This window comes from Lutra lutra, chromosome 14 (assembly GCF_902655055.1).
Source record: "Lutra lutra chromosome 14, mLutLut1.2, whole genome shotgun sequence".
In the NCBI taxonomy this organism is placed as follows: Eukaryota; Metazoa; Chordata; class Mammalia; order Carnivora; family Mustelidae; genus Lutra; species Lutra lutra.
Window position 1 is genome coordinate 63984875 of NC_062291.1, and position 13469 is coordinate 63998343.

General features: G+C 40.9%; 1 protein-coding gene across 3 annotated transcripts in view; it reads right to left on the minus strand.

The window, feature by feature from the left end:
* Window positions 1–2887, minus strand: part of CFAP43 (cilia and flagella associated protein 43) — a 106957-nt gene extending 104070 nt beyond the window's left edge. For all 3 annotated transcript variants that reach the window (XM_047702956.1, XM_047702957.1, XM_047702955.1), the window contains exons 1-2: window positions 2718–2887; window positions 1100–1353 (exon numbers count right to left, since the gene is read on the minus strand). In XM_047702956.1, the coding sequence (XP_047558912.1) occupies window positions 1100–1353; window positions 2718–2782 (319 nt within the window). In that variant the 5' untranslated portion in view covers window positions 2783–2887. The remainder of the gene's footprint in view (window positions 1–1099; window positions 1354–2717) is intronic.
* Window positions 2888–13469: the final 10582 nt, after the last annotated feature.

Consider the following 13469-nt stretch of genomic DNA (forward strand, 5'->3'; position numbering starts at 1 on the left):
TGAACATATGAATATATGCCTTAAAAGTTGTTTTAGGGGCGTCTGGGTGGCTCAGTTGGTTAAGCAACTGCCTTCGGCTCAGGTTCTGATCCTGTAGTCCTGGGATCGAGTCCCACATCGGGCTTCCTGCTCAGCAGGGAATCTGTTTCTCCCTCTGACCTCTCCCGTCTCATGCTTTCTCTCTCAAATAAATAAGTAAAATCTTAAAAAAAAAAAGTTGTTTTAATATGTTGAGAACACAAATTTCCCCACAGATGTTATAAATTATATGTAAACTCCCTGGCTTAATCCAAAGACTTATTTGACCCATAAGGCTTATTAAATAACCAGGACCAGCCTCAAGCTCTCCTGAGCTTTCTACCCATGAGGTGTTAAATGAGGGAATCATTAGATGGAAACTCCAGTATGTGCAGTAGCCCATTGTGGGTCAGCTGTATGCATGAATAAGTCAATAATAATAAATGGCGGGTAACAATGATTGACATATATGTGTGTGTGTGTCACACTGACATATCAATTATATATGTGTCAACATGACATATAATTGATATATCAAATATATATGTAACCTATATATTTATACATAATTTCATTTATCACCAAAGCCTTAACAGTAGATCCTACCATTATCCCCACACCTCAGGAAATTGAGGCTCAGAGACCTTAGAACTGTATGATATCAGTTTACTTGGATTTTCAATGACTCATCAGAAAAGAAAAAAAAAGTATTCTGAAAAAGCACTAAACTGCATTTAGTGCTGTAGTAGTCTTCTAGACCCATGCTTCCTCACCCAGGGAATCTTGTTAAAATGCAGATTCTGATTCACTAGACCTGGGATGAGAGCCATTTCTGCATTTATAACAGGCATCCCAGGTGACGCCAATATTGAAGGTAAGGAGACCATGGACTTTGAGTGGCAAGGCTGTAGCCCACTTCGTTAAATTCTCTCTGATCAGCCTGATACCTTCTTTAAAAGTATTATGTGTATTATGAAAAACAAAAGTAAGCATAAAACACCCTTCTTTCATTTATGAGAACTAGATTTCATCACATAACAAAATCCTTCAGTTATGGCAGATGAAGAGTCTTGCAGGTTACCTTTTAATTTGTTCCTTCTGGTCAATCCAGGAAAGTTGTATATGTAGATGATAGGTTTGAGCCTCCGGTCAGAAAAAGCCACAACTTCATAAGGAACGTTAGTTGCCACGACACCCACAACTCCATTCATACACTGGAGTACAGTCTTTTTCTTGGTTTCAATATTAATAAATATTACAAAATTCCCACAAGGGTAGCAGATGGTGCTCTTGTTGATAAAATGAACATTCTGCTTAGGGAATCCTTGGACCCATCTTTGGGGGAAAAAAAATGTCACCATCAACAGAATACATTTCCAATACTTTTTTTTTTAAACAAAGTAAACAAAAAGGCATCAAAATATTTGAAACACATCTATTCTATTCCCACACACTTTCTGCCCAAAACCATCTCTAAGATAAAAGAACACATAGGCTGGCTGTGAGACCACTTTGAATCCAGGCACTACAGAAATTTAGTCTTAGGTCTTCACAGCCTTTTTCAGAGAAATTTTTCAGTGAAGCAAATCCTCTGATCAAACCTGAGAAAGTCTCAGAAGGATTTCTGGGGTGTTGAAAAAGTAAAAATCACAGAAAGAGAGGAAAAGATCTTGATATAATAGAAAACAGCGTGTCAGGCTAAGGTTGTTCTATTATCATTAGTTTTGATTTTAAACATAACTTTAAAAAAAAAAAACAACTTTGAATGGGGCAGCTTGCTCTGTAGTTGTGAGCCAAGCAGATAAACTGTTTCTTTACCAAGATGAAGGGTGTATGCTGTTATTTCAGATCTAAAAATACACATAAATGTAGAAAATAAACGGAATCAAGTCAACATGAGTCAAAAGGTTAGGACACAAAAGGAACACATTCTTAAGGAAGGGATGTGTGGTGGGTGTATGCTTCGGAAGGGAAGTCTGAGTCTACTCTCATTTAAATATTAAATTTATGCTTCAAGATGGTGGGGAAGGAAAGAAAGGGACACTCGTCTGGTGAGGGACTTCCAAAGCCTAGAGAGCAGAGCCGGGGCCGGTGGAAGTTACTGTATGAAACTCAGCTGTGGAAGCCAAGAAATACCCGTTTTGTGCAGCTCTTTACGCTTTTCAAAGACCATAAAAGTGCAAATAACTCCGAAGTCAGTGGATAGTAGTTCGAAGGAAGGGACTGACTAAAGGATTGACGGCCCTACCTTGGGGGGGGGGGGTGGGGTGGGGGGGAATCACCAAAGATGATTGGGATGGGATGGTAGGATGGGTGTGTGTGCGCGCGGGGGGTGGGGGGGTGGAGGGGTAGGTTATGTATGAAAGGTCAGGGGGAAATGGAGTACTGAGCCAGAAAGAGGAGGCAGAAATGAGGAGAGGAGGAGAACTGTGGGTAGGTGAGAGAGGGGGAAGGTCGCAGAAAAGAGGGGGGAAGTGTGTGCAAACAGCCGGATGTGGTCCTTGAATAGGGGGACGGGGGATGCAGACAAGAGGTCACCCAGGCAGTCTGCAGGAGAGAACTGGGGGGTAAAGAGGAGGTCCAAGCTTCGGGGAGAGCAGGTCTCAAGAACAGGAGGAAGAAGAGGGTAGTGAGGGGATTAGGTCAGATGCAAGTTTCCGGGAGACCCAAGTCAGTTGCCCGGCGGCGGACGGCCGCACCTCACAGACAGGGACGCGCCGGCGGTGGTGTAGACGTTCTCTTCTCGCTCCCGGCCTTGCGACATGAGCCGTGTTTCTCTCTGCCAGGTCCTGGGTAGGAAATGTCCGAGACCCGCTCGGGTCTGAAGCCGTTACTTAGAGGTCTAGTCGCGGCGCCCGCAGAGCGTCCGCCGTTACCATCGTATCCAGGAGACTGTAACCCCTGCTCCCATTGGCTCTGTCCCGTATTGCTTCGTCTTAAGCCTAGCGGATTGGTGGAAGTGCTGCCTCGCCTCAGCCAATGGAAGAGCGGTGAGAGAAGCGAGGGGCGTGCCCCTCGGAGTGGGTGCCCGCGAAGCCTAATCTCGGCCAAATAATTACAATATTAATATCAATAGCAGAGATTAATATTGTGTGCTGACCACGCCAGACGTTGTTCCAAGCGACATGCAGGCATTATTTCATTTAAGCTTCAAATCACCCAAAAGTCCCATCTGCAGATAAGCAAAGTGGAGTGGAGAGAGGCAACGTGCCCCAGGCTGCGAAGTTGAGGGGACTTAAAGCCGGGTGTTATCTAAATCTAGAGCTCCAAGCCTTTAATTAATTACTCTGTTACTCTCCAATCGGTCCTCCGCTACTTCAAGGAGGCAGACAGCTTCAGGAAGCAACCTGACCGAAAGGCCAACATCTAGTCCTTGTTTCTTCCCTTCCCTCATGTACCCTCTCTTCTCTCCCTCCCTTTTCTCTTCTTCCCCCTTCCATTCTTCTCCTCTTTCCTGCCCTCCCCTTCTCTTCTTGGTCTCTCTTTCCTGTCTTACCACTTTTTCTCCTTCTTTTCATTCACAAATATTTACTGAATATCTCCCATGCATTGAACTAGTCACTTGAGACAACATAATGAGCCAAACAGATAAAATCTCTTCCTTCTTGGAACTTAGAGACCGTTGGCAATTCAGGAAGGGGAGGATTGACGTCCACTTCACTACACCAATACAGAATTATAGAATTATAGAAAGAAGAGGTGTATGATACTGTGAGTAAATGTTTATGCTGAGGTCCCTGACGTGGGAAACAAAGGCAATAGAAAAATTAAATTTCTTTATTACTTACAGCCCATTGACAAGTCCTGGAAACAGGCAGAGTGACATTCTTCTAGAAACTCAGCTGCCTCAATGTCAATACTTTGCTAAGGGCAAAATGCAACCTTAGCCTGACCTCTGGATCCTGTAAGTCTACTTTAACATATGAAAATTCCTTTGGAAACTTCTTATATCTCTACCCTCCAAGATATGTGTTGGCAATCATCTCCCAAACATATGACTCAGTGATATACACTTGAAGGGTCTCATGACTAAGGTTTTAATTGGACAATAATAAATGACATTTTCCTAACAATAGCTAGCCCCCTCAAGGTCTTGGACACCTTGCTTCCAAATTCCTTAGAGATTTTTGCTATCCCTAACCCTCTCCCCACTTGAAAACATATAACTGGCCACTGCTCATGACCACAGTGAAGCTCTTTTTGCCCACAGGTCCAATCGCTGTGCTTTAATAAAACCACTTTTTGCACCAAAGATGTCTCAAAAAATTTTTCTTGGCCATCAGCTCCGAATCCCAATATCTTTCCTATATCAGTCTTCACCTAATTGGATGGGCAGTCAGAGGTGATTTCTGTGTGCATGTGTCATTTTCACTGAGAGCAGAAAGATGAAGAGCGATTGCTGGGGTTGGTGAGGGTCAGGGGACTAGGATGTGCAGAGGAGAGTTTTCGTAAAGGTGTTAAGCCAGGACAACAGATTGGATGGACCGGGAAGGGTAGTGTGACTGGAACAGAGGGAGATGAAAAGAAAATACTGAAGAGCCGGCTAGAGAAGGAGCCACAGGTCAGTTAAAGGCCAAGTTCCGGGGCGCCTGGGTGGCTCAGTGGGTTAAGCTGCTGCCTTCGGCTCAGGTCATGATCCCAGGTCCTGGGTTCGAGCCCCGCGTCGGGCTTTCTGCTCAGCAGGGAGCCTGCTTCCTCCTCTCTCTCTGCCTGCCTCTCTGCCTGCTTGTGATTTCTCTCTGTCAAGTAAATAAATAAAATCTTTAAAAAAAAAAAAAGGCCAAGTTCCAGTTTTTCTCCTAAGAGCCAATGCAAACACACTAAATAACTAAGCAGGAAAATGACATGGTCAAATTTATGTGTATAAAAGATTCTGGCTGGAGGAAGATTACCATCTGGCTAGGAGAGTAGGGAAAATAGAAATAGGAAGATCTGTTAGGAGCTCATTTCATGGTCCTAACAAGGGAAGCAAAGCAGGGTTTTTAAGCTTACCGCTATTGGCATTTGGATCTGGATTGGAGGGCTGGTGTCCCTGCCAGTAGCACCTCCACAGCTGGGACAATCAAAAATGTCCATGGACATTGTGAAACATCCACTAGGGGCAAAATCACTGTTAGTTGAAAACCACTGACCAGGTAATGTCTTAAAAATTATTTTAAGAGGTGAAAATCTATAGGATATGGTGGTCAGTTGATAAAGAGGGGTAAAAGAGATGGAAGAATCAAGGATGGTTTTGGATTTCTGATGATCACAGTCAGAGATAGTGGCGCCCTTCACTGAAACAGGGCAAAGAAGACATGGAGACAAGTGTTTCTGCTCTAAAGATTTCTTTTTTTCTGAAATGTAAGTGCCCAACACACTCAGTGCTTAGTGTTAAAGAACTACACAGAACTGTCTGACCAAATCCCACATTTCTGAGTCATACAGAGAAGTGGGATGAAGGAAAGGCAAGATTTCCCCTCTGGTACTTCTTAAACTCTGGGCAGTTTCTGTTGCTACTCCCTTACCAGTTGGCTCATTTGTGTTTTGACCAAGCCTTCCCTCCAAACATACCTTTAGCCACAACCTGAGAATCTTAAAGCCAACAGCAGAGAAGAATGTGATGGGGTAAATCCTGCCACTGCTCCCAGGGTTAGTGGTAGGTAGAGGACATAAGGTAGGCAGGAAATATGTATTCTGGAAAAGAGATACTGACCAGGCTGGCATCAGCCATGATCCTGGAAACCTGAACTTGCCCAGTGCTAGAGCAAAAGAGGAACTGAATAGAACCAAACTGAAAAAAAGCCATCTTATGGCTATCTTACTTCATGAAACCCCGACTGGGGTTTAGATGAAAAGGTCTCCAGCTGGGTTTCTGGGATATCTGTTGTTGATATTCAGGAGGAGATGGCCTGGACTCTGCACCATGCCAGTTACAGGAAGATGAGTGGCCTTTCTTAGTCTGGAGGGAGGAAATATAGATTATATCAGAGGATGGGCTGATAGGGATGATTTAGGAAAATCTGTTCCAGGGCTCACTCTGAAACATTTACATATAGTAGAAACAAAAGCTTTCTCTAAAAACAAGTTCTTTCTCTAATCAGTGACCCTAAAGGGCAGCCCTAAGCATCCTAATGTGATAACCAGTATGCTCCACCATTTTTGGGAAGTACCCAACCCCCCTAAACAAAATCCACCCCTCTCAACTCTCTTTCTTCTTACAAATCCCCACTCTACCACCATTAGACCAGTCCTGCACAGAATAAACCTAATACTCAGCATTAGGTTTTGTACCTTTGTAGGAGAACTCATCTCAATACCCCCCAAAAGCAGTGATCAATTCAAGTTCATTGAATCCTAAAGACAAAACCTGTCCACAACCAGCCACAGAACAACAACAACAACAACAACAATAACAACAACATGTTTATGTCCCACTGAGAGATTACTTCACTCCTGGCTTCTCTTGGGTCCCAGCCAAACTCCATGATATCTGAAAGATGAATTTTCACTAAGTTCATCACCCATTAACTAGATTTTCTAGGACCATTTAAACATGGAAAAAGATAATGCAGCATACTAGAAAGCATTTCATTTAGATAAATAAATGATCACTACTCTATTAGCTAATTATCTGCTTTACATGAAAGGTAGCAATGTTTATAAAAAAAAGTTGAAAAAACAAGAAGTGAGCATTGTTTCTCTGAGTAAAAAAAAATGTAAAAATGAGTGTTTTTAAGGTAAAGGAGTAACCATTTACAATAGGCAATACCTTCTTATTCTTTGGTAGTTGGCCCATTTTATAGTCGTGTATGATGATAAGCCACAATTTATTGAGCTCCTATTGTCTGTTGAGAACTTAACAAAATCTGGATTCTCCCAACAACCATGGTACAGAGAAAACCGGGACTCAGAGAATTGAAGTATGTAACTCAAGTTGGCATGTTTAGTTCTGCACAGATTTCTTCTTGGCTCAGCTGTAATAACAGCTGTTATGCTGCTACTCTGTGTCTGCTACATATTTATGAAACATGTATTTTATCCCTACAGCATAAAGAGGGAAACTGAATCTCAGACAGGTTGGGAATTTTGCACAGGGTATCACAATCTCAGATGGATTTGAATCCAGGTTTTTTTGTTTTTTTTTGTTTTTTTGTTTGGTTTTTTAAAGATTTCACTTATTTATTTGACAGACAGAGATCACAAGTAGGGGGAGAGGCAGGCAGAGAGAGAGGAGGAAGCAGGATCCCCAAGGAGCAGAGAGCCCGATGCGGTGCGGCCCTATCCCAGGACCCTGGGATCATGACCTGAGCTGAAGGCAGAAGCTTTAAACCACCAAGCCACCCAGGCGCCCCTGAACCCAGGTATTTTTAATTGTCTTAAAGAGCCCTTCTTTCCAGAGATGTGCAGACTTGAAATTTTAAATCAAATGGGCATTTAATTTGAGTAGAACATTTTTTTCTGGAAGAAGAGGAAAAATAGAGACTCCTTCATAATTCTGAGAAGTTTTAGAATAAAGAATATGGAACTAAAGTTACATTTTTATGGAAATTCTGGGACAATTAGTAAAAATGAGTGAATGTTATTATTTTGTGCATTTAATCTAACATTTTTGGGCTTTACTTTTACATTTCAAATATATTTTTTAAAGATTTTATTATTATTTATTTGACAGAGAGATAGATCACAAGTAGGCAGAGAGGCAGTCAGAGAGAGAGGAGGAAGCAGGCTCCCTGCTGAGCAGAGAGCCCGATGCGGGCCTCGATCCCAGGACTCTGGGACCATGACCCGAGCCAAAGGCAGAGGCTTTAACCCACTGAGCCACCCAGGCGCCCAACATTTCAAATATTTTTATAGTGTATGTAGAACATACTTTATGATTACGTTTCTTGTCCCAAGTTGTCTCTTTGATCTTGATACTAAAATAACTACTCTTGGTTGAAACATGGAAAGGATTTGTAACCAACACCCAAGTATATAATACACTGGGTATACAGTGTTTAAAGAAGATGTCTGAGAAATGCAGTTAGTTTAAAAAGGAGAGGGGAGATTATCACATCAGACCTTCCCCGGATTCCAAGGCAAGACTATAAATAGCTACCTGTAAGCCATTTATCCAAACATTTTAAATGATTTATTAAACTTTAGAAGTCAAAATACAAATTCCAAGAATGAAAATTAAAAGATCAAATCAGAATTCTTAAATAAAGCCAAAATTGTTATTTCATTTTTTATTTTAATTAAATCTTTTAAATTTTTTTATATCAAAAATTGTCATTCTAATGTTCACTATCCATCTAGTCAAAGTAAAAAAATGGTGTCAGATTCCAACATGTTTCATCTAGACCTATGTACATAAGTGAACATAGGCATAATAAGATTTTGATTCTATTGTAAAACAGTCCTTAGTCTGCTGTGTTACTATTGCCAAAGCCACACTAATTCATGAGAATCCCTGGAGCCACAAACTGGAGCCCAAAGAGAAGTAAGAAAATAGTTACTTGATTCGACTGAGAAAGGGTATTTAGTTATGAGAGCAGCGATGCACTCATACTCTCAGAAAGGAAGGACTAGACAAGTTTGTTAATCTGTCTTTTCTCTTATCCAAGCCTTTCTGCCACTCAGCTCTTCCCTACACCCCCTAAATAGTTTCCACTCTGATGTTAACAGAAGTACATTACACAAACCTCACAGTGGTCAAACACAGTACGTGATCTGGTTTCCAGGACCCAGGGCAACGGTGGGGAGATCTGGTGCAGGGAGAGGGTTAGTCATGCCAGTAGATCTTCAGGGTTGCCATGGTTCTGGGGGAATGTTGAGCACTGTATCTTGCACCACAGAGGCGTGGGCCCTCTAAAGCATGGGATCCCTGGCGGGGGCACGCCTTGCAGTGTGTGTGGATGGTACTATGTCATATGTTTGAAAAACTCTGTAGTGAAAGATAAAATAATGTGGGAGAAAAATTTTATAGGAGTTGATGAAAAAGGAAAACAGTGGAATTTATTAGAAATATGATAAAAAAATTACAATGTAACAAAAAGTCGGGAATTTACCCTGGCTGAAGTTACTAGGTTGCAGAAAACGTTGAGATGGGTGGGCCAAGGCTTCTGAGGTCACCTGGGGCCTTTGATTCCCCTGCAATTTTTCAGAGCACAGGTTATCTATGGCTTCTAGCATGGACTTCATTTAAAGAAATCCAAGGGCCATTAATAAATAGATAAAAATGAATCAATTTGTATTGTGCCATAAATATCACTTAAAATAGCGCTTTAGGAGGGCATTAAAGTTCCAAGTTTTTGAAGGCCATGGTAACCATCATTACATATTCAAAATTTGAGTTTGGATGTCCTCTTAAAAACCTTCAAGGTTCATCCACATTAGTCTCCATTGAACCTTCTTACAAAAGGAAAAGCTTAAAAGCACTAAAATCCACCAGCACATTCCATTTTATATCCTTTCATCTGACTTCCCCTCTGTTTTCTTTGCTCATGGGGTCTTTTATAGTCCTGCTCCCTTAAATTAAAAGCAAGGAAACAGTGCTTTTCTAAAAATAAAAATTCTGCAGCCGTATGATTACACTGGTAGAAACCTGGCAGGACATGACCAGAATAAGATGCTTCATTGTATTCTATGACAGATCTTGAGTCCACGATAAGAAAGTAGGATGAGGTGGTGAAAATACACATTTGAGTTCAGATTATACTCTCAGAGGCTATGTGATTTAGGGAAAAGAGCCCCTGGTCTAAGAATTCATATTCATATTCTTACTTCTTACTGAGTATACGATAACTGGAAAAGCTGAAACTTTCCTTTCCTTTTTTTTTTTTTTAAGATTTTATTTATTTATTTGACAGACAGAGATCACAAGTAGGCAGAGAGAGAGGAGGAAGCAGGCTCCCTGATGAGCAGAGAGCCCAATGCGGGGCTCCATGCGGGGTTTAATGAGGGGCTCTATCCCAGGACCCTGAGATCATGACCTGAGCAGAAGGCAAAGGCTTAACCCACTGAGCCACCCAGATGCCCCAGGCTGAAACTTTTTAAATTTTAACTTCATCAGCTGTTAAATGAATCTGATATTTTCCCTGCCTATCTTCACAGGATTATTTATGAAGATTAAATGAAATAATATACCTAAAATGACTTTATATGAAATGTACAATATAGGCGAATGGTCCTGTTAAATAGTTGCAGGTCATTTCCCTCTGATATTGAGCCTGGGAAGGAAGGTGATTTATATGCACACTAAAAGCCTGCAATGCATGGTGGGCTAATTCTAGGAGGGAAGACTATCAAGCTCCCTTAAAGTATTCATTAGCATTGGTAGCACATGTTTGTGTTCTAGCAAATTGTATGATCTGTTTACTAAGCTGTGACCAACAATTTTTTTTTAAAATGAAAGAACATAGAACACAAAATTTCACAAAGCACCCCACATGGTAGGGTAAATAATTTTTCAGGTGTGTGTATGTTTTTATATTTTGTTGCTTTAAAAATGCATTTTTTCCTTAAAAACGTCAGTAAATACTTTAGAGGTAACTGTGAGCGAGACATACTAGATTTCATCAAATCTTAGATAAAATATTAAGGGGGAGACAAACCATATGAGACTCTTAATCTCACAAAACAAACTGAGGGTTGCCGGGGGGAGAGGGGTAGGGAGAGGGTGGTTGGGTATGGACATTGGGAAGGGTATGTGCTATGGTGAGTGCTGTGAAGTGTGGAAACCTGGCAATTCACAAATCTGTACCCCTGAGGCTAATAATACATTATATGTTAATTTTAAAAATGAAAAAAAAATTAAGGGGGGAAATCTACCAAAAAATTACAAAACAATCCTTCGCCACCACTCAGAACATTTATTTTATTTTTACTGAAAGTGCTCTTTAAAACTTAGATTTTTTTTTTTTATCATAAAAGAACTGAAACTTACTGGGACCTCTGGGTTGGCTCAGTCAGTTAAACATCCAACTCCTGATTTTGGCTCAGGTCATGATCTCAGGGTTGGATGGAGCCCCACATCCAGCTCCATGCTCAGCAAGGAGTCTGCTTCTCTCTCTCTCTCCTTCTCTCCCTCTGTCCCTCCCCCACTTCAGTGTGCACCCTCTCTCTCTCTAACTACATCTTTAAAAAATAAATAAAGGAACTGAAAGTTATTTAGAAATATATTTTTATCCTATATGAGTGTTGTGGAAATATAAAAAGAAAATATAAGTGACATGACTTAGGGTCTTCCTACAACTTTTTCACTTTTACAATCCAGCTTTTTTGAATAATTTCTCAAGTCAGAGTCATAGGTTTTCATTTACCCCTACCTCACTTGCCACCCCCACCCCCTGCATTGTCCTCTGTGCCAACAAGAGCATTTCATTTAATAATGGAACAAAGGCACTCTCTTGTTGTCTCTGGGATTCTCTTTCAAGCCAATGACATCCGTCCTGCAAGCCCAAGCACAAACAATAAGATCCATGTCAGGACACACCCAGCCTATAGTGATTTTAAGATATAGCCCGATTTTCAGAAGTGTTCCAAAGTGGAGAAATGTACAGCCTAGAATTGATTAACTATGGCAGTAGTTAAGAGATCAGACTTTGATGTCAGCTCAGAATTGAAAAACCAGCTCCACCATTCAGAAGTATGTTGCCGTGGGAAAGTCACTTAATTCCTGTCTCTGAGTTTCCTCATCCACGGGATTCTAATATTAACAGTATTTCTTTTCTTTCTTTTTTTTTTTTTTTAAGATTTTATTTATTTATTTGTCAGAGAGAGATAGAGTGAGCACAGGCAGAGTGGTAGGCAGAGGCAGAGAGAGAAGCAGGCTCCCTGCTGAGCAAGGAGCCTGGTGTGGGACTCGATCCCAGGACACTGGGATCATGACCTGAGCCGAAGGCAGCCGCTTAACCAACTGAGCCACCCAGGTGTCCCTTAACAGTATTTCTTATTCAATTTAATTTTTATGTAGTTCTTTGCATTGTGGGAATTAAGAATTTTTCATGTAGAACATTTAGTAGACACCTGGAAGGCAGTATACATTCACCAGATGAAATTATCTCCTATATGCTGTTTTACAACATTTTCTTTTAGCAATATACCTTGAACATGTTCCTGCATCACTGTATATAGACCTACATCATGCTGTTGGGGAGGAAAAATTTTTGTCTACCATTTAAGATTCTTTTGGTTGGTCTAAGAATTATATTGACATGGGAAAGATTAATAGGAGAAAATCAAATTTAATTACATATGTTTGGGGAATCCACATAAACACGAGAGATTCCAAAGACAGTCAGGCAAAATGATGTATATGTCATCCTGAACTGAGGAGAAGGGGAAGGGATCTAGGGCTTCAAAGGGGAGGAGGACTATTTACAGAAAGATGAAAAAGAGCAAATGCTTGGCCAACAAATGTTTGCTGGACCATATAGAAACAGTATGACATAGAGGGGAATTTTAACAAACAGACTTTCCTAAGTTTCTTCCTGTCTACCACACCTAGTTTATATTTATTTGTCATTTATGGTGATAACTCCCTTCCTTGAACAAGTGCTTTATTCTAATTCTTTTAGGTAGTTAGGGGAAAAGTCAGAGGCTCTTCCTGAGCTGTTTTTCTTAAAAATCACCTAAAATCTGCATGCCAAAGAAACACACTTTGGGGTGGCAAATTTTTCTTCCCTACCATCCCTTTCAATGGTAGTTAGGTTGTTTTTTTGGTCTTTGTTTTTCACCTGTTCTTCTCAAAATCAGTGTCTTAAATTAAAAAAAAAATTTTTTTTGAGATATAGCATATAGTAGTAACTCAGATTATATGGAAAGGTTTTCAAATGAAGACAGTCTCCATCTCATTCCTTCTCGAGAGTCTCACCCTTTCCTACCTCAATTTCATTGTCCAGAAGCCAACCTCCAGTGTAAGATATGGAACATAACCAATACTCTAGAAGCACCTCACCATGCCATGTGCCTTCTCTTTTTCTTTCTCTTCCTTGGCCCAGAGGTATTCACTCTTCTGAATTCTATTTATTGCTCCTTGTTTTTCCATTCTACTATAAATGCATGTGCCATAACCTGCATGGTTTCATTCTGCTTGTTCTTTTTTTTTTTTTTTTTAAGATTTTATTTAATTTATTTAATTATTTGACAGACAGAAGGTCACAAGTAGACAAAGAGGCAGGCAGAGAGAGAGGGGAAGGCAGAGAGCCGCATGCGGGGCTGATCCCAGGACCCTGGGACCATGATCTAAGCCAAAGGCTGAGGCTTTAACCCACTGAGCCACCCAGGTGCCCCTCTTTTTTTTTTTTTTTTTTTTTTTTTCAGGAGGTTCCACACCCAGCATGGAGCCCAATGCAGGGCTTGAACTCACAACCCTGAGATCAATACTTGAGCTGAGATCAAGAGCTGGACACTTAACTGACTGAGCCACCTGGGCACCCCTCATTTTGCATGTTTTTAAAGCTAATATATGTAGTCATGCCATATGT